The following is a 22,275-nucleotide window of genomic DNA, read 5'->3' on the forward strand; positions in this document are numbered from 1 at the left end:
GAGTTGTCTTATTGGCCATTATACCACATTTTCTTTTTTATATTGTACAAGATTATATATTTGCACCAACCTTCACTAAAATATCTTCATTCAATCTAGCAATTTTTTCTGTCTTTTCATCAATGGCCAGTTGCAGACCATCCTTCTCTCTATCAAGTGAACTGATGGTAAGTCTTTGCTGACCAGCCTCATCTTTGGTATTCAGAAGAGCTCTATTCATTTCAGCGATCCTGTCCTCTAATTGCAAGATCTTTTCTTCTTGTGATTGAACAGTATGTTCTCTTCTTCCCAGACGTTTTTGTGCATCTTCTAACGATTTCTCTGTCTCTTCAGCAAGCATTCTAAAAGCAGAAAGAAATATTTAGTTACACAAATTATTATCAAATCTATCGAGTTTTTTAAAAACTAGTACATTTTTCTACTTTTGTCATGATTCACAAGTTGATTTTTTTGTCAATCACGATTCACAGAAAATAATATAAATTTCCATGATCACAGATCATGAAAATATTGTTAAAAAAAAATCTGTATAAACACGGATCACAATAGGTAAAATGCGCAGATCACGTAAACGAAAATAACCCATCAGGCCCCTCTTCTATAGGAAAATATGCAGATTCTGGCAAAACCAATAATTAAATGTCCATGAAACTGCAAGTTTTCTTCATCCATGAAAATTGGTACCCATTATTTTGATTAATTGATTTCCGAGTCTGAGTAGGACTGCAAGGTGAGGTATTTGTAAATCACCACCATTTCTCCACCCATGATAAAATTTCAAGGTTTGAGTGTAAATCCCTGCCCACATTTTTGTTTTCTAGACCTGTAAATTTCTTACTTCATTTGTGTAGCTGTAGACCTATGCTGAGAGGCCTCGTCCTGAGTATGGCCTAGACGAAGGGCCTGGTCTTTCACTTGGTCCTCATAGTGTCTAACATCTTCTCTTAGAGTTGTTACTCTGACAACATATTCACTCTTCTCTGTTTCAGACTGGAAAAAAGAAAAAAACATGAAGTTGTGGATATTATAGCGCTAAAAATATTCAAAATATATGGAACAAGAATGTGTCCTAAGTACACGTATGCCCCACTCGCACTCTCATTTTCCATGTTCAATTGACTGTGAAATTGGGTAGAAAATCTAATTTGGCATTGAAATTAGAAAGATCATACCATATGGAACATGTGTACTAAGTTTCAAGTTGTTAGGTCTTCAACTTCATCAAAAACTACCTTGACCAAAAGCTTTAACCTAAAACTCCCACTTTCATTTTCTATGTTCAGTGGACCGTGAAATTGGGGGGCAAAAGTCTAATTTGGCTTTAAAATTAAAAAGATCATATCATAAGCATCAAGTGTACTAAGTTTCAAGTTGATAGAACTTCAGCTTCATCAAAAACTACCTTGACCAAAAACTTTAACCTGAAACTTGCACTTTCATTTTCTATGTTCAGTGGACCGTGAAATTGGGGTCAAATGTCTAATTTGGCTTTAAAATTAGAAAGATCATATCATAAGAAACAAGTGTACTAAGTTTCAAATTGATTGGACTCCAGCTTCATCAAAAACTACCTTGACCAAAAACTTTAACCTGGAGCGGGACGAACGAAAGGAGGCGCAGACCAGAAAACATAATGCCCCTCTACTATTGTAGGTGGGGCATAGAAAGGAAGTAGATGCTAACACCTTACAACTTATCTCAATAAATTAATATAAAATCTTTTTATAAAGAAGTCTGTATGAAGTCATTTGATTCAATAGTATTTGAGAAAAGTGTTACAAATAAATAATTAGACAGTGAAATCAGGGGATTGAACTTGAAAAACCATCAATATTGTAAGTGAAGTCCTATTCCAAGAGGGAAGGAATAATAAAGTTTTCTTGTTAATATATAAAATGTCATGCTTTTGTTCATTTATTTCACTTGAACAAATAAAATGGCCGAAAATATAATATGTAAATCTCCGGTTTCAAAAATCACTTTTCAGAAGCTTCTGACTATTCTCCCAAGAAAGTTTATACATAAGACTTACATTATGTAGAGCATTTTCCAGGTCCTCAATTTTCTGTTCCAGCTTGGCTCTGTCTGACAGGGAAGATTCTGTTGCAATCTTCAACCTCTCTCTGAGACTATCTCTCTCGGTTGTCATTCTCCTGAGGTCTGAAATTCCGTCATCTCTTTCATTTTCCACTCGCCTTAAGATTGCCTGAGCTGCCAATGATGTTTTGGGAGATTTGGGTGATCGAACAAGTTCTCTCCTTATTCTCTGGAGCTCATCTTTGGTCTAAAAACAATAATATAAAAATATGATTATCATAAATACAAGAGTTTTATTTTGCCCCATAACACCCGTTTTTTCTTCAATTGATGTAGCTCTTATATATTTTTTTACCAAAATTTAAGCAGATTCAAGATTTCTTTTCTTTTCGATTTGAGACCCAAATAATTCTAATGAAAATATAAGGTAAAAGTCAGACTCAGCCTTTTCCGGCCATTTAAAAATCAAATATTTCAAAAGAAGCTTCATAACCTATCAATAAATATTTAGCTTATTTTGTTCTTAAAATAATTCTCTTCCAAATTAAAGTAACAATTTTATAATTTTATAATTTTGATTTCTTACTTTCATCTAAGTACATCCTTAATGATACCTATGTTTACTTTATTAAGAAGCAATGTCTTACCTCATCATACATTGTGCTGAGTTTGTCTCTCTCTGCTGTCAAAACTTTAACATTAGCTTGAATCTGAAATACAAAGTTAAAAAGGTTATATTAAGATGATAGTGAGATAAATGTCTAATATTTGAACATTTTGTAACCTAGTTGGGCCAGATAAGTCGTTACAGGTCATATATAAATAAAATAAATGATTCCCTTTCGAAACTGTAGAACTTGCATTTAAAAACGGTTTACAGCAAATTCAAGACTGTTTTCTCATATTTAATTTTTTGTTTAAAGACTTTAAATCTGCGTATTATTCTCTTGTCTACATTTTTGTTTATCTTCTCCATCATTTTCATTGTTTTTCATGTATTAGATATCAGAATGCTAGTTTTTTCTATTGTGATACTTTGCATTTATTAAAAAATGCAATATTTTCTGAATTTACAGTTATTATTTTTCATGATAAACATGTTGTACTAACCTCAGCCATATGTCTTTCAAATTTATCTAGTAAAGCTTTCATTTCATCTCTTTCTCTAATTAATTTAGAAACTTCTGGATCATCAAGTCCCTGAAATTACGTTAAAAGATTAGTATAACAGACAATCAAATTTTCTACTTACCACCCATTTTTAAAATATATTCAAGATGTATAAATTATATTTTTTTAATATTGTTCTGATGATTTATACCTTCTGTGTAATTTTGTGAACTGATTAAATTTTTTTTTTCCCCAATAGAAAAAAAATATTCGGTGGAAAATATGTCATCATAGTCACTTTAATTGATATTAAATGCTTCCATGGTTTGGGTTGGGTTGTTTTTGCAATAAACTGGTCAAAGGGATATAACTCCAGAAAAAAAATCCACAAATGTCGTTTCTATTTTGTGTAAGGATTATAAAGACAAACCTTAGTTGGTGTAGCCCTAGCAGATGTAATTGTTTTCTTTGTGGCTTTCAGAATTTCATATTCTTTCTTGTAGTATTCTTTCTCTTCTTCCATGACCCGTATCACAGTTTCATATTGGGCTACAGTCTATAAATGAAAAAAAAAATCATAAAAATAAATATTTTGTTTCAAATAAAATTGAGATACATAGTTCTTGCATAGAAATCATCCAATGATAATTTAATGCAGATTTATTTTTATTTGTTGAAAACCATTTTTTGTTGATTTTTTGAGAATAGTGTAACAACAAATTACAAGTCTTTAATGGAGTATTAAAACCTTTGACAATATTTTTTTTAATCATTGTTTAAGGCTGTACAATGACCTATAGTTAATTTATGTGTGATTTGATCTTTTATGAGTTGTCTCTTTAGTTATCATACCAACCCTTCTTATTTTTACTTCGTATACAAACATTTGAAAAAAAATTAATGAAATCTCAGTGAAATAACAATTTTTTCCATATTTCATCGAATGTTGGTACCAACGAAAATAAATGAAATCCACAAAATTCCTGATTTCAAAGCAGCTATGTATTCAAATACAATTGAAATGTGTTATGATGTTGACTGTATGATTACAAAATCGATAGCACAACCTGTTGACATGGTATAAAAACAAATGTCAGAGACCAAAGGGCCCTAACCCTTTCCTCCCTAATGACGTCTATTGACGCCACAACTTTACTACACATGCCTTTTGACGCCTGTGTAGTACCTCAGTTGAAATGCTATGACTACAATGTGTCTACATCAAACTTAATATAATTTGTATCCAATATGTAAAGGATATTTATTAGAATATCCGACTTCAATTTATTTGATGAAATGTTTGTTTTTCACAATGCATTTTAATACTCAAATTTATTTGATGAAATATTTGTTTTTCACAATGCATTTTAATACTCAAATTTATTTGATGAAATATTTGTTTTTCACAATGCATTTTAATACTTTAAAGAATACTTTTAGAATTTTATTGCAAAATCCTATGCGAATCAAGTATGCAAAAAAAAAAATCAATGGCGGATAGGGCTAATGTAGAATACTCCTCATATACAAACCTTTTTATCAGATTTTGAGGTAGGTGTTCCTGCAGCCTCCCGTACTGGACTTCCTGCTCTAGAAGATGACCTTGACCTTACAGGACTTCGACTTCTTGTTGGAATCTCCCCTCGTAACATTTTCTGGAGAGCATCTGCCTGATCTCTGTAATAATTTCTCTCTTCTTCAATGCTGCGAATGAAAGCATCAAGTTTGCTAGAAGTTTTTCCTTTCTTTGTTAGTGCTGGACCATTCTTTTTCTTCAGTCTTTCAATCTCTAACACAAGTTCCTTTTCTGATTTTGAAAGAAAAATACAGAATTAAAAATAACAAAAACATTGTATATCTGTATAAACTTTATTCTTACGATGTATATCAAAACATATTCTTTCATAGAATATGATATTCTTAATGTTTTCTTATAAATAGAAAATAGAAGTTAACCCAATGCTGTTTAGTCGCTTGGTCTTGTTTGTTCCTTTCCATTTCACTCTTCTATGTGTGTGTTTATATGTTGCTATATTCAAAGCGGTTCAGTGTTGTTTTGTATATTTATGTCTGCTAGATTTTTAATTTTCAAATGTCTATATTGTCACGCTCATGCTCTATAGTTTTTATGTTTAGGGTACTGGTTTTCTGTTTCATAATATAATGTGGATTCATTTACTTTCGTGGGTATCAATTTTCGTGAATTGAGGAAAACTTGCATTTTCGTGGCTATTTAATTTCGTGGTTTAGCAATCTCTGTATACAAAGCCTATATGATATTTGTAATTCTTTGAACATTTGATTTCATGGTTTCCCTGTAACCACGAAACCCGGGAAAAATTGGTATCCAACGAATAAATATGAATTCACATTAATTAGTTTTCCACTACTGTGGATTCAATACTATTCGTTTAATACCAACTTTCATCGATTTCATTGGTAATGTTAAACCGCAAATTCTAATGTTCAACATAGTACACACTTTCTGTAGACTTAAATACAGACTTAGGCAAAACCATAAAATAAATAAAAACATAAACATACAATATGAAATTGGTATTCATGAAGAAAACTGTAAAATTCAGGAATCAGTGCATGCATTTATTATTGCGATTTTGGTATTTTAGACTAAAAAGCGATTTTTATTGCTTTATTGAGTAAAATACTGTTCAATTTATATAATTTTTTTTTAAAAGTGAGTTTAAATTATTGCCATTATAACTCAGTCACATTTTTTCACAATAATTTTTCAATTTACAGTAAATGTAAGTCCTAAGTGAATCTAAAGTTCTACAAACATGACAAATAAGTTCATAAAATAATCCCTACCATTAGCCATAAGTTTGTTGACTCTATGACTGATCCTCTTCTTGTCTTCAGTGACTCTGTCTAACAGTTCCTCAAGACACAACAGGTCACCATTCTTTACAGATAACTGCTGCTTAAGTTCAGCTTGCTGTCTAGATAAGGACTGGTTACCCTATAAAATTATAAAACAAACATTTATACTCTCTAAAAAGTTTAACACAAAATATTCCTTTTTCAGGATTAACGCCAAGTGCATACTGGATATTCAGAAAGAAACTTCTGCGCACATTAATTTAATACAGGGATTGTTGAACAAAAGCTCCCTATAAATGTTTTCAAATTTTACGTTTTTTTTTCCTTTCTTCAAAACTTAAACTATTGCAATTTGTGCATGAATTAAAATATTGTAGCAGTTTGTGAAATTTCTGAATTGAAAGGCAAAGGTTAAGTTATAGCTATTGAACACTCTTGTTAATAGTTCTGGAATTGACTGAATAGTTATTAATTTTCATGATAAAATATTGAAAATTTATTGAACATTGAAAATGACTTTATTTATATCCATATCACTTACAGCTTTCAATTCAGCCACAACTTGATCCAAGTCTTCAAGCTCATGGCGAGATTTTTCTAATTCATCCTGAAAATATAAAACAACATCATGAACATGGGTCAACTTAAGTAACATTGAAATGGCTTTTCCAAAAACACAGGCACATTTAATGATCTGATGTATTAGGTTCAGCAGCCAATATCACACATACATATTCAGGATTCTTCCATTAAAAGAAATGTGTGAACATAGGAAATTTCAAAATGCCCCTATAACCAATATACCTTGTTTGTGTATTTTTTTTTTGAAGATTCACATACTAGCCCAAAGGATAAAATTTCAAAGAACAAACTGCTTGAATATATTTTTTTCTGTTTGTGAGGTGACAATTAAGTGCTTGTTTGTACTCCTTAAAATGATTCACATGTTTTGGAATGACATCAATTACGAACTAAAATTCTGGTCAAACTTGGCTGACACTTTATATTCTTACTGAACTCTTCATTTGTATGTGCATTCAAGCTATTTTTTCCTGCATTTGAAGTTTAATGAGAAACTGATAAATTGTAATTTGAAGTTCTAAGATGCAATCAGTGTGGCATTATTACATGTATTATGAAACAGACAGTTTTTTTCCCATCTTGTTTTACCCCTCTCTTTACTTCTATTTGTTGGCAGTTTATATGATTTTAAGCATGTACTATTGATCATGCTTAATATTTCAATATTTTTTTAAACTACAGTGAACAAAACTCTAATTAAGCACACAAATAAGTTATAACCGCTGTGATAGTTTACTCTTTTTACCAACAACTGATTAATTTCATGCATTTATTCTTTCCATCCTGCAAACTATATAGCTAGAGATTTTTTTTAAACTCTTATACACCACATTTAAAACATATCTATGAATTGTGTGCATGCTTAATTAGCTAAATATCAACTAATATTTTTTTTAAAACATATATATCAAATTGAAAAGTCCTTGATTATTATTTACTATCTATAAAAAAAACATGCATTTATTCCATGTAATTATTGAGATTTAAAAAGCTTCGACATTTACTTTACACATGTATTACATGCATAAACCCTGCATTTTTTATGCATGCATGTAAAATTATACATTTTTCTAATATTCTTACCAGATGACAACATATCTAAAATAATTAATCTTGATCGTCAGGTCATTTAAAAAAAAAATTAATATCCTAAGTTTTCTCTTCATGAAATATTTTCTAGTTCAAAACCTTCCTTTCATACTTTAAACATATTTAAAGGTAAATTGCAAGTAGCAACAATTGAATTTGATTTTGCTTGGTTGATATAAAGTTCTAAGGTTAATTCTATCAAAAATAGACATTTTTTTGTTTATCTTGCTTCAATTGTAATCCATCTTCTATGAATGGAATTCTCAGTTACAGAATGTACGATACTAAGGGGAATTTCCTTGCTTGTACACAAAATGATAATAGCATCATATCATTAAGGTGGTACCCAACACCTTCACTAAAATTAGTTTGGCTCGTTTAAATTTCATAAAATTTTGACAAAGTATTAACTTTGACCCTTTGACAAAATTATAAAAAAATTCAAAACATTTGAACCAACCAATTTATCAGAAAAATTAGACTGGTTATATAGCAGTTTGACAAACACTAATTTTGATCATTGAGAAGCTTAATATTCCCTTAACAACACAACGTAATTAAAACGTTTAGCTGATTTTACAGAGTTATCCCCTGTAGTGTTAGGGACCACCTTAATTAAATTTCTATTGTGTAAAACATTTTGAACCAGACACAGCAATAGATATTCTTGCAAATATTCTACCCAAAATGCATTTGGTTCTGAAACTCAGACAAATCTATTTACCTTTGCCTCAGTCATTTCTCTGTCTGCCTCTTTTACAACAATTTCTTTGTCACATTGCAGACGCTTGGCCATGCGGTCAACATCATTGAGGTCATATTCCAATTCTTTATTCTTAGCTTCTAATTGTCTTGTTTTTAAATTCATTTTTGATGACATGCTTTCATACTCATCTCTCGTTGCTAAAGCTTCGTTCATCTTTCGATCCATTTCTCTATTCTTTTGTTGTAAAAAGTCAATCTGTAAGGAAAATAACCACAAAGTAAAATATATGTTCAGAGTTCAAGAAGACATCACAAACAAAAGACAATTCATAATCATACTAGTATAATGCATATCTTACAAGTAAATGTGAATTTTTACTAGACAAAAAGCCTGAATTTATTCGTACGTGTTACTCTCATTTTGGTGCGCAGTGGACCACCAAGTAACTTGAAACATGATTGATTGATGGAGTTTAATGCCACTCCCAACACTCCTCCTGTTACTATTGTGAACAGTTTTATTGGTGTAGGAAGCAAATACCCAACATTGGCAGTAAACACTGGCAAAGTTAATAAGGATTTGAGTCAAATAAAACTAGCCATAAGCAGGTTAAGAACTCATAGCCTCTGTGTTGACATAGTAAGCACATTACCCTGCCACATTCTGTATACATGTGTCTGTCCCAAGTCAGGAGTCTATAATCATGATAATTCAAAGGTTTTCTTTAGCTGCTGTGTTACATATTTGTTTTTCATTCATTATTTTTGTTTGTACATTGTCTAGGACGTTAGTTTTCTTGTGAGAAATGTTTTACATTTGATATTATGGGGGACTTTTATAGCTGACTATGCAATATGCGGTTTGCTCATTGTTGAAGGCTGTAAGTCTCTTAGCAATTATACAACATCATTTTGGTTTTTTTATAAAAATCAAAACACAAAGTCTTGATACAGTAAAATCCATAAAGAATGTAAAATAAGTTACTACTTTGACTTTTTTTTTATATCATAAGAGCAAATTCTAAGGTTTTATTTCCCCTCTTTTCGTGAATTGATGTGTGATAATTATAGCAGCTTATTTTGGCAAATTAGATATTTCACTGCAACTGGTATGCTATAAATTACTATGTTATCTACTATTTTCTTGGTTTAAAAAATTTTGGTGGATAAGGAAAATATTGCCATTTTTGTCATGTTCGTAGATCATTCATTTTGTAGTTTTAGAAACTTCTGCATACAAATCTACGGAAAATTTTTGCACTTGATTCGCAGTAAACCATTATTTCGAATTCACAATAAGAACTCAAGAAAAAAGTAGAATCCTAAGTATTGCATATTTATTCACCTGTATATTAAGATGAGATATCATCCTCTCGTTAGCCCTGTTCCGGGCCTCCAGGGCCACGACATCTGAAGGTCTTCCTCCGTCCAACATTCTGTTCAGTCTTTCTATTTCTTCATCTCTTCTATCAACCTGAAACAAAATTGAAAATTTATTTTTTTGTTTTGTAAATTTTAGTCATTTCCAAGACTTTCTTCTCTGCCTTTTCATCTTATATCTAATTTTCACACTTTCATCTATATGTGTGAATTCTGACATATTAAATGAAATTTTGACCTATTTCACTATGCTAAATATGTTTGAAAACAGCATGAATTTTCAATTATATCTTTAGTCAGGGTGTAGTTTTGGTGCATCATCATCATCATCATGAAAGCTCAAACAAGAACTTTCTAAATGAGGATTAGCAATACAAACTAGAACACTAAGGGAGCTCTGTTATTAATGATATTTATCTTATAAATTGAGAACATGCAAAAAAAAACAAAAAAAAAACACAAGGACTCTTTGGTCACTTTTGTAAATTTGTACCAAGTTTAAAACCACAATTATATGACACCTGCCTTAAAATTTCAATACACATTTAAAACCTTCAAACATGTGAAATTTAAATAGTGTCTTTGTCAAACTGAAACAATAGACTATTTTTTATGCTTTTCAAGGTCTAGTCTTTCAACTTAGAGATAAAATCTTTTTGTCAAATCATACAAAAGAAACCTATTTTCTGTTATAAATTCAATTTAAAACCTTTTTAATGCTAAATATGTATATATTCGAAATAAAATAAAAATATGAAAAAAATAAAAAATTCAGGCAAAAACTATAGTATTAATAAAATTAAAGCCTCATACAAGGGTCTGTAGCTTTTACTTTAACATCTTTGTAATGAATAGATTTTGCTAAGAATATTAAATGTTAACTTATAAAAAAATTGTTCCATGTGCAAATTTAAATTATTTGATTTTTTCTTCAAAATTTATCAACACCAAAACTACAATATTAATTTAGCAAGTGCAAAAATCTGAATTATATTCTTCAAAAATTTTCTTCAAAAGTTTTTATCATTACAACTTTTTTTTACTCACTCCTGCCTCTAGAAACAATCTCTCTTTACATTCCCTAGGTCTAGATCCTGGCTCAAGAAATAATCTCTCCCTAGATGATTCCCTTGGTCTGTTATAATCAGACCTCAAACTTTGATGCCTATGCATTTTGGGAGGTTTTTGTGACACTACCCTCCCATTATAATATCTATCCAATATATACGATGTCATGTTAATTTCATTTTCATTTCTCTAATTAAAATCAACATTTCAAATTTTGTTCAGACATGCAAATGAGCAAAAGTATAGTTAATTATGTCAAATTAAGGTTTTGGCCACTTAAAACAAAATCAGCCATACCTCATTAACCCCAGCTTTGATAGTTCAACTTCATTAATTAACAATTGAAATTCACAACTAGTAATTAGAAACTAACCACTGATTGGATTAAGTCATTTAAAGTAACATTGTTTTCTATTGAAAATTTATTTCTATCTGACCAAGTTATCTTGAAATTGTTTTATACCAATAAGCAAATTCTGTTTTAATATCCAATTGCAGATTGAATGTCAGTTAGTTTTAAACTACAAATAATGCTCATACAATTTAAAATACAAATACACAAGCAAGCATAATTCTACACCTGAGTTTAAGTACACTTAGTTGTAAATACACCAATCGAACATGGATTATGTTTATTTTAAACTTTTCATTTATACTTTATGGGTGGACATCGATCAATATAAAAATGACAAGACCATTTATGTTTTTTACCACTCACCATAAAATGATTTTTGTATTTTCAAATATGTATATATTTTTTATTGTTTGAACAATTAAACTATTTATTGCTTTCTTAAATATTACATGTCCATCCCTTTTCAGTTAATCATAAGGTTTTAAGAAATTAACAGTTAAGTAATGCCAATTTATATAACCTTTCAAAGAATATGATCAAAAAATAAAATAATGTAATTTTACAACATAAAATATTCAATCCCTTATTTTATATTTATAAGCCACATATTGGGTTGCTATAAAAATTCAACAACACATATGACTATTGTTATACCAATAAATAATTAATTATTCATACACAAATCTGTCATTAATAAAATGAATTCGTTAATATTTGTGAAATTTTATTATTTTTTTACCAAATTCTTAATAGCTCATCTTATGAAAACTAATTGATTGTCAAGTTAAAGAACTATTTCTGTAGCTAACCAAGTTAAATGCATTGTATATTGTATAACCCCCCCCCCCCCCCCACACACACCACCTTATTTTCACCCCACCCCCTACATATTTCATTAAAGAGTTCCTGAATTTCATCTATTTCATTTTTATCAATTGTCTTTATATTCTGAATGACTTACATTAGTTCTTAATTCAATATCAATCTGAACCTGCATGAAATATATGCCACTGGACATTATAAAACTTACAATCAATCTTAATTCAAAAGGTTTTTACTTGTTTTTTTTCTTTCCAAAAGATGAATTGCATATATTTGGTTGAAATCTCTCTAGAACTTACTTGTTTTGTACTTAATATTTGTGTTTATACCGAAACCATAGAAAGCTTTTGCACTATTATCATTATGCCATCATTTAGGGAAACCATAGAAAGCTTTTGCACTATTATCATTATGCCATCATTTAGGGAAACCATAGAAAGCTTTTGCACTATTATCATTATGCCATCATTAAGGTGGTGGGTGAAGGTTGCAGTTTCTCAATAATGCTTGTCTTTAAAGGTGGTACCTAATACTACAGGGAGATAACTCTGTAAAATCAGCTGAACATTTTAATTATGTTGTGTCTTAGGGGAAAATTAAGCTTCTCAATGACCAAATATGTGTTTGTCAAACTGCTATATAACCAGTGTAATTTTTCTGATAAAACAACTAAACGGTTGGTTCAAATTTTTTGAAATTTTTTTATTTTTGTCAAAGGGTCAAAGTAAATACTTTGTAAAAAATTTTATGAAAATTAAAAGAGCCAAATTAATTTTAGTGAAAGTGTTGGGTACCACCTTAAACACCTGCTTTTATTCATACCCAAAGACTTTAAAATTAGAAATGGAAGTGGGGAATATGTCAAATAGACAACACCCTGACCAAAGAGCAGATAACAGCCAAAGGCTACCAATAGTTCTTTGAACGTTTTAAATTAATTGTGAATATGTATGACGTGAAAAATATCTGCTCCACTTCTTCGGGGAAAATATTCAGATAAAAACAATGTTCTGGGAACTACTACAACAAAACTACAAGTCTGTAACACGTTTACAACTTCACAACTAATTTAGATAAGCAAAGATCTGTTATAGACCAAAGACATCATAAATGGACCATAAACACTCACACGACATTTATTAAATTTGCAGAGGGTTTTAAACAGGTACAGATAACCTAAACCACTCCAGGTCAATGCAGATTAAAACAAAATTAATTTTAAATTGGTCCTATACAATATCAATACTTGTGGATCTAAAATGTAAATTTGTCGTTCGGTAAATGACTTTAAACGAGAATTTATTAAACACGTCTGAACATGGAGTTGACAATCCTATACATTATGTATGTGTACCAGCTAGAAGTTGATGATTGCACACAGTTTGTTACAGTTTAATAAAACATTCTCTATTAAATATTCAAATACTTATTTCAATATTATCCATGATTCATGTGTTAAAGGTTGAGACAAAGTTGCAAAACAAGCAAATTTTCTAAAGGGTGTTTAAACTTTTCAATTCATTTTTAAGATCAGCTAGTCTTGAAGTGTGACAAACTTTTAGGACAAGAGAAAATTTGGGATACAAGACACCACCACCAGCACAGTGTCCATTGCTCTAGATCTAAACCACTGGGCAACCTACACTGAACTAAGTAATTCATCTTTTGGTGGCCTAAGTGTTAACTTTCCTTGTCAGTAGAATCTAGAGTTGTAAGAGTACATGATAATGATGTTATATTAGACCTGAAGATAGAATTGATTGCAAATTAGCTAAATAATGTTATTTTTTATATCATTACCAACTAATGCTTGATATATCAAGTTAGATGATATCCATTTTTATCCCACCTGTTACAGGTAAATTATCTAGTTGTGATTGGTTTAATACTGTCACTTGGTGACTGGCCCCCTATGGATTCGTAGGGGTTAGTAAATTTCATAGGGGTTCTTGACGTCATGTCTATTGTTAAAGATGACGTCACCTATAAATGAAGTTCTGTATATATTCTTCTACAAAATGCAGCAGAAAAAGTCCTGCATGCAATAAATTCAAGGTTCACTACTGATCCCCTACGGACCATAGAGAGTAAATAAAATCCAGAGAAAATTCCTACATCAGTTGGAGTTCACACCGTGTTTAGCGGGGAGTGGAATTCAACTGTGGATTCATTTATCATTCAGGGGGTACTAAACTTAATTGATAGCGGGTATTTGGTTAACATAATGAACACTGTTAATTAATAAATTTCTTAGCCTTTAATTGAAGCAAAACTTGCCAAAACTCTGAAGCTACTTGAAGTTCCCCAAAAAATTCAATCTTGTCAATATACAATGAAATTGATTCCCACCAAAATACACATATCTATAGTATAAAGGCTAGCATATTCCAATTTAATCTTATATATATTTTTGTTAATAAAATATTTGAACTAAACAACTTGTCCATCGAGTATTTTAAACATCAAACAATGGAGTGATTCATGTTTATTCAATCACAGAAAATAAGTGGCCATCATCTATATCTTAAAATGATGTATGTATGTAACGTATGTATGTATGTATGTATGTATGTATGTATGTATGTAGATCCCTCCTCTATTCATAGCCCCCCTCCAGAGCTGCAAGTGTACAGTGGAATCATATTATGATATTAAATACTGAACCTTCAAATGTATTCATTGATAAAGACATTTAGAACTTGTGTAGGGTGAACTGTCAAATTTGATAATACATTTAAAATTGTTAGAGCCTAATACACTCATTTTGAATTTTAAGGCAGAAAAAAATTTAAAACTGAAAGGATTTCTAAATACATGTATATCTGATTATGAAATAATTTTAGAGCAAAAAAGTCATGTGACAGTTTTGTAAAAGATGCTTTAATACATATGTAAATAATAATTTCATTTGCATTTCAATTGTCTCCTTACTGTAAAAAAATGCATGCCTTTGAATTGATCTTAAAATAAACAAATTTGAAAAGAAAACAAAAATGTATTTATCTCAAAATACTTATCATAACTTTGAACAAGACTATTTACAGCGTTAAAAAATGAAAGCAATTTGGATTTAAATGGATCTGAGATATCAATAACCAAATTTGTCGTATATCTATGCATGTTCAAACATTGAAATTTTATAGCAATGATTTATATCCCATTTTAACGGACCTAAATTACGTCAGTGAGTTGCTAACACGATATCAGGAAAAATGGGCCTCTATTCAGTTGTACATTTCAATGTGACATATCTTTTAACATGTTTAAAGAATAAACAAACATTTTAAAGTTTAAATACACATGAAAGATATATTTACCACTTGAATGGACAATATCAAAATGTAATATTATCTAAAATAATTTCGTTTTTATAACAGCCTAAATACTGATAAAAACAAAATTGAATAGCTTTTCTATGCCTGGATAAGGAATGAGTTTGAAACTGACAAAAGGAATGTAGATTTCATATCTATATTTTTTTTTTCGGTTGAAAAATTTATGATAATGTTATGCTGACTAGAGATATTTAAAGCAATTCAATACATCTTTTTATATCAAAGTTTTTATTGAAAATCAATTGAATTAGATTTGACATTAAAATATAAAATGATTTATTTGGCAAAAAAGGTGATAATAGGTAAAAAAATTATTCAGATGAACTATAATGTACTAAAAAAGTAAGGGACTTTTAAAATGACAGAATGAATGCATAAAAAAACAAAAATACCACATTATAACAAGAGGCTGTCACAATGACAGCAAACCAGATTTATTAACATTTATTTGTGTCCTGCCAATATCACAAGAACCATATAACTCTTGAACGTTAAAGTCAAAATCATCATTATTGAACTTGACCTCCGTTTTCTCATTAGTAACAACATATTAAAATTTGAAAAGCTTTGGTTGAACAGTGCATGATGATGAGTAAATGCACGGACACAACTGGAATAGTAATTTTTCAATCTTTCAAGAACCATAACTCCTGAACGGTAAAAGTCAAAATCATCATTATTAAACTTGATCTCTATTTTGTCATCAGTAACAATATATTAAAATTTGGGAAGCTTTGTTTGAACAGTTCATGCATAAATGCACAGACACGACTGGAAATGCCATTTTTCAATATTCCAAGAACAATAACTCCTGAACGGTAAAAGTCAAAATCGTCATTATTAAACTTGACCTCCATTTTGTCATCAGTAACAACATATTAAAAATTGAAAAGCTTTGGTTGAACAGTTCATGAGTAAATGCACATACACAACTGGAATAGTCATTTTTCAATCTTTCAAGAACCATAACTCCTGAATGGTAAAAGTCAAAAAAGGGACTTTTAAAATACCAGAATGAACGCATAAAAATACAAAATTACCACATTATAAAAATTGTTTTTCAGATAAGGACATGTGGTACAATAACCTGCATGATTGAGACAACTATTTCAAGATCAAATGACAAGGATTTCATAAACTACAAGTGACCACACCTGACCTTCAACAATAAGCAAACTCTGTCTTACAGCAATGCTAAAAAAGTCCCCATGGTGACAAAATGTAAAACCTGAATTAAAAAAGAAAAGGTTTGAATTTTATTTGAATTCATTTTGATGCATGATTTTGTTTAACAATCAATCATACACATGTCCCCCCTTTTTTCATGCTTGACGGTTCAAAGAGATTATGTCCCTTAAAATTAGCCAGTACAAATAAATAATTTTTTGCAATATATATAAGTTTGAATAGTATATGTAATTAGCTATTCTAAATCTTTATTTTCCTTTTTGTACAAAAAAGGCCCTGTATAGCATGTATAAGATTAATTGATTTTTGTCTATCTGATCCAGTGGCAAATATTTCACACATGTTAATGAAAGTAAAAATTAAACAATACTGAATCAATAAGATGGTTTGCAAGGAGACAAATATCCACCAGAATTCAAATGATTTGGATGTGCAAGGGCTGATCCAGCCATTTTAAAAAAGGGGGGTCCCAACCCAGGACAAAGGGGCCAACCTGGAACCCTCCCCTGGGATCCGCCACTGATGTGTGCAATTTTACACTGATTCTGTTGAAAGCCCATCAACTAAATTTGGACTGTCACTGATGTCAGAGATAGACTAATGAATTAAGGCAGAAGTTTTTACATGCATAAGGCCACCAACTGACCCCTCAAGGAGTAATATTATATCAGTCTTATTTTTTACAACCACTTTCCATTTAAAACAAACATACAACTCAAACAGCCATAAAAAATTATAAACAATTATTTCAACAAGTACATTGTTTACTTTTATCTCCAAAAGTTCAATTTCTACAAAACACAGACAGAACCCTAATAAAAGCATTTAAATTTGAACACAAACAAATATTTGCTAAACAATCAACTTTACAACCTATCAGATCTCCCCACCTACCTACATATTTTAAACCATGTTATAATTTTCATTACATTTAAATTGACTTTTATTGAATATTTTGGGACCTTTGCAGTGACACCTTGGAATCCTGTACCAATATATGGTATTCAATTAGTCATATTGACATGGTATTTCACATGCATGTTGTTTTTTGTATTTATTTGACATGTTTGAACTGTACATATATGCAATATATGGATTCTTATCGGTATATTAGATATAGAACAGTGACTAAAACCTAGAGACTTCTTAAACAATGAAAGAGAATATAATAATCAAGCTATGCCCCCCAAAAAATTTGTTTTCCCTTTTGATTACCTATGCATTTCATACATGTGATAAGTTTGACGATTATTTGTTGGTTTTTGAAGCCACTTTCAGCATTATATGGCTATATTGTGGCTGCCAGCTTTATCAATAGAGGAAGCCACTTTCAGCATTATATGGCTATATTGTGGTTGCCAGCTTTATCAATGGAGGAAGCCACTTTCAGCATTATATGGCTATATTGTGGTTGCCAGCTTTATCAATGGAGGAAGCCACTTTCAGCATTATATGGCTATATAGTGGCTGCCAGCTTTATCAATGGAGGAAGCCACTTTCAGCACTATATGGCTATATTGTGGCTGCCAGCTTTATCAATGCAGGAAGCCACTTTCAGCACTATATGGCTATATTGTGGCTGCCAGCTTTATTGATGAAATTGAAGCAAGAGGTCTAGAGAGAATACAAACCCAGCTGCCTCATGAGGTGCTAGAACTTGCAAATTCGAAGTTGATAAGCTAGTAAAAAGTAATTTCAATTTCAAATAGAAAACTTTCAGGAAGGGGCCTGGAAAGGGGAAAAGGGATGGGGGGTATGTTACGATCTGTCTAGACGTCAAGATGTTAAACATGTTACTATTTTCTTATAAAGACTGCAACTTTTTATACGATTCCTGTGGCTCTTTCACTTGTGATTATATCTTTTATATGATTGTTTAAGGACATGGCAAAAACATTTTTGTATCCTCATTTCTTAATACTCATCATTTTGCTCATGTTATTCATAATCATACATTCTATTGTTATAACTTATCAATGGCATCTTTATTTATCACACCTCTCAATAAATAGTGAAAGGGAAGTTTTTTTGTCAACTTGCCCTAAACAGATAACTTTGAATCATGCTTAAACCTGCACACAAGATTATGATATCATAGAATTAAGAGTCATTCATAATTAAAATTCTAATGAATCAATTTAAATTTTAAATGATTTTTAAGTAGTCCTTAGACAGGAACTGATACATGCTAGCTAGTTTACATATATATATATATGTGTACATATATTTTAAATCCAAACTCCTTCCTACAGCTTTGCTGGAAAATTAATTCAAATACATGTACATGTATATGCATAGATATTACTGTGCCCAATTCAGAAAACTGTTCAAAGCATTTACATCAATTTCAATAAACATTTGATGACACATGACAAGTGCAAAGTTGAATTTAAATTCTAAACTTGGAATTTAAACAGTTTAAAGGCCTTCAATTTGAATCTGCTTTAACAATGGTTAATATGGAGTATATGCAAATCTGCTTTTAATGATATATATAAATTCTTGTAAAAAGAGGTCTGAGGTTTAAAATGCATCAACTTAAAATGAAAGGGAAAGAGACAATAAATATTTTTCTAATCAATGCAATTTAACATGAAATATATTCAATACAAAATTATATCTATAAAGTTCTTGCCAAGGTGATAACTGAAAATCAATAAGTGTTTCATCTTCTTTATTAATTAATCAAGGTATTTTTCCCTGCTAACAGGACACTGCTATTAACCTGGAGGAAATTAACAAGTAAACAAAAGACAAATGTCTATTTCTGATGAAATCAATAACCCATACAAGTAATTGACAATACAATGATTGAAAACCATTGTTTAAATATAGATCTGCAATGAAATGGAAAACTTACCTTAAATGAATGTTTAGAAATCTACTTTTTTTATGCCCCGCCAAAAGTCCTTCAAATTAGAATATGACCCACAATTCTTGATTAGGCTTAGTGTGTCGAGAAAAATATTTAACATGCATATACTGTGACAAATTCCCGCTTCGATCTTTCTTACTACAAATACTATATCCCCTATATCCCATTCATGTACGGACTTGTAATAGATTTGGATTTATTGACGAATGCAGGGGCCTCACATGAGGGGCTTTCAACAAACCAATCAATATTTTGATAAATAAAATTTTGAATAGGCTATTTAATAAAGTCAATGTTTAGGTTTATGTCAGCAAGTGACCTTTTCTAATCTGATTAAAACATTGATCAATAAATTTAAATATTGTGTTATAATCCCCCTTTAAATGGCCCCTCAATCTTGTTACCTGTTAAAAGCCTATACCTTTAAGTTTTAAATTATGTAAACTTATACAAAGAGAGACATTATAGGGTTATATGAAATGAAAACAAATTAAAAGGAATAAAATATTATACTGTTTAAAAGAAAAAGACCTAAGAGAGAAAATTTAATAATTTGGGTGCATTTTGTATTTATAGGGAAGATTGAAACCCTTCGTGACAAATTTAAAATGTGGTTGAACGTTGCAGATAAAATATTTGTGTATTGGTTTTGAACAAAGCTATCAATATATATTGAGAGATTTATTTTTATCAGTCGTACATATCAATAAAATGTTTGCGTACTTTTCAGCAACGATAAGTATGTAGAGGTTCTTATAAGTTTACACTAGCGTTTATCTGTAAAGTTTTTATGGTATCGCCAAGGGAGTCGATCACCGTGTTAGAAAATTCAACAAACAGTTTGATAATTTTACGACCAAACTTGAATTTCTTAATTCTTTTCCAGATAGTGATAGGTCAGCAGAACTAAGCGAGTTGTTAGGGAAGAAAATTATTCTAAAATTTACATCATTAAAATTCAATAACTTATCGTTTTTCGTGACATCAATTATCCAATAAGAATAGTTTTCTGTCATGACTGTATAGATGAACATAAATATATATATGAATGAACTCTTTGAGGTCAATCATGTCAGATTAGTTTTTTAGCACATAAAAATATTATATTTGGATTCATGACCTATATATCAATAGAATAAAAATGTATGTTACACAACCTGACAATAAGACTGGAATACATGGAGAAGACATGTTTTGTGTGTTGTCAGCTAGTGTAGTCTTTAGATTATTCAGGTGCACAACTTCATGTACTGTTGAAGAATGTGTGCACTCAAAGGTTAGAAGTTCATGACAAAATATAAATTATTCCTGATTACAAACGCAGAGTGATATACAACAATAACAACATAGTTCATTGAGGGATGAAGTGCTGATTATTCTGACTGACAAACAAACTAGATGAATTGAGTATACCCTCTATAATGGCCAGGTTCCATTTTATGTGTGTGCACATCAAGTATAATATTGTAAGAAAGCCCAAGTTAACTGACAGGAGGTACAATCTCTCACTTTTAGAGAGGAGAACAAAATCTGACTATTTCTTAATCTTTCTGTTTTTTTCTAATATAATAAATAGACTGAACCCAAGCATGTAAAAATTAGTAATATCATCTAAGTAGATGGTTTGTAAACACTATATAAAGTGCCTTTACTATATGACACTGAGTGACATGTGATTTTAACAAATTAATGCCTCAATTAATAAAAACAAAATTCAAAGTTTACTATGAATCAAAATTAACAATTATATTTTAGCATTCCTTCCAAGTTATGTAAGATAAAATACTGCATGATAAATAATTCAGAAATAAGTTCTTTCACCACACATTTCTCTCAACAATTTTTTTTTAAAGATGGAGATCTGTCAAGATTTCATAAGGTATTTATCACCAATCTTATGCCATTAAAAAGTCCAAAGCTATGAGAAATACTCAATATAGAGACTGATACATAGTTTCTAGTTGACATAACTTGAGAATGATTTCTATCCCTTGGCCCTTATAATTGAATAGTCACAAGTAAAATGTAAGTACAATGTAGTTCCTATCAAACCAACATAAGCAGGAAACTTAACAAGTTTTGACAATGATGCTATGCATCCTGTTGCCAACAATCATTCCGAAGGTTGCCAGACATTGGGCAAAGTTCAGTAAAAATTGATTAGGTCCAGTTAAGTGATATGCATTACAGGACCAAATGATTAGTAAAACTTTTTAATATTGGTAGAATCATAAGTGTAGATGTCTATTAAAAATAAGTCTGGTTCAGTTAAGAATTGTTTACTAGACCAAATGCAGTTTTTTCTGGGGTTTTTTTTGGTGAGAAAAGGACCCTGGCCAGTTTTAGGATTTTTTAATGTCTTTTTAAATGAAATTTGGAAAAACAATAAATATACCAGGTGTGAATTTTAGTGTTTTAAATTTTATAAAAAAAAATATTTTTTGTAAAAAAAGTAAGAAACTACATAATTGCTATTTACAATTTTATTTTCTGTTTTATCTTTATGTTTTTTTTAAAACTTAACGACAAGGAACTAAAGATCTTTTAATGTCAAAATAATGAGTTCTACAAGCACACATGTGATTAAAACCTAGTTTTATATTTCATCATGTTTATAGTTGTATTTTGTGACCTGCTTGTTTTTTTTGTTATTTGATCGGCAAATTCAGGCATAGACTTAGTAGTTCCTGGAATGTGATCCAATAAAGTAATGTCTACATTTCATTTTTTTGGCATCCATTGTTGTTAGTGTTGTTTTTGTCTATCAGATATGTTTTTATCTAAATTTACACATTTCTTTTTGATTATTTTTGGCAAAAAATTAATGATTGAAAAAATTAGCACATCATGACTTACTGTCATGAAGTATGATGATAATGAATTTTGAG

The 22,275-nt window shown here is 30.3% G+C and overlaps 1 protein-coding gene across 3 annotated transcripts in view; it reads right to left on the reverse strand.

The window, feature by feature from the left end:
* LOC134696344 (centrosomal protein of 135 kDa-like) overlaps positions 1-22,275 on the reverse strand; it is a 42,895-nt gene that overhangs the window by 11,253 nt on the left and 9,367 nt on the right. For 2 of the 3 annotated variants that reach the window (XM_063558070.1, XM_063558072.1), the window contains exons 5-15: positions 9,710-9,838; positions 8,384-8,620; positions 6,530-6,595; positions 5,977-6,127; positions 4,680-4,954; positions 3,578-3,703; positions 3,148-3,237; positions 2,685-2,747; positions 2,033-2,284; positions 839-990; positions 71-341 (exon numbers count right to left, since the gene is read on the reverse strand). In XM_063558070.1, coding sequence (XP_063414140.1) covers positions 71-341; positions 839-990; positions 2,033-2,284; positions 2,685-2,747; positions 3,148-3,237; positions 3,578-3,703; positions 4,680-4,954; positions 5,977-6,127; positions 6,530-6,595; positions 8,384-8,620; positions 9,710-9,838 — 1,812 coding nt within the window. Of the gene's footprint in view, positions 1-70; positions 342-838; positions 991-2,032; positions 2,285-2,684; positions 2,748-3,147; positions 3,238-3,577; positions 3,704-4,679; positions 4,955-5,976; positions 6,128-6,529; positions 6,596-8,383; positions 8,621-9,709; positions 9,839-19,372; positions 19,588-22,275 lie in introns of those variants that run through there. The other variant, XM_063558073.1, reaches the window with a different exon arrangement.

Source organism: Mytilus trossulus, chromosome 14 (assembly GCF_036588685.1).
Source record: "Mytilus trossulus isolate FHL-02 chromosome 14, PNRI_Mtr1.1.1.hap1, whole genome shotgun sequence".
In the NCBI taxonomy this organism is placed as follows: Eukaryota; Metazoa; Mollusca; class Bivalvia; order Mytilida; family Mytilidae; genus Mytilus; species Mytilus trossulus.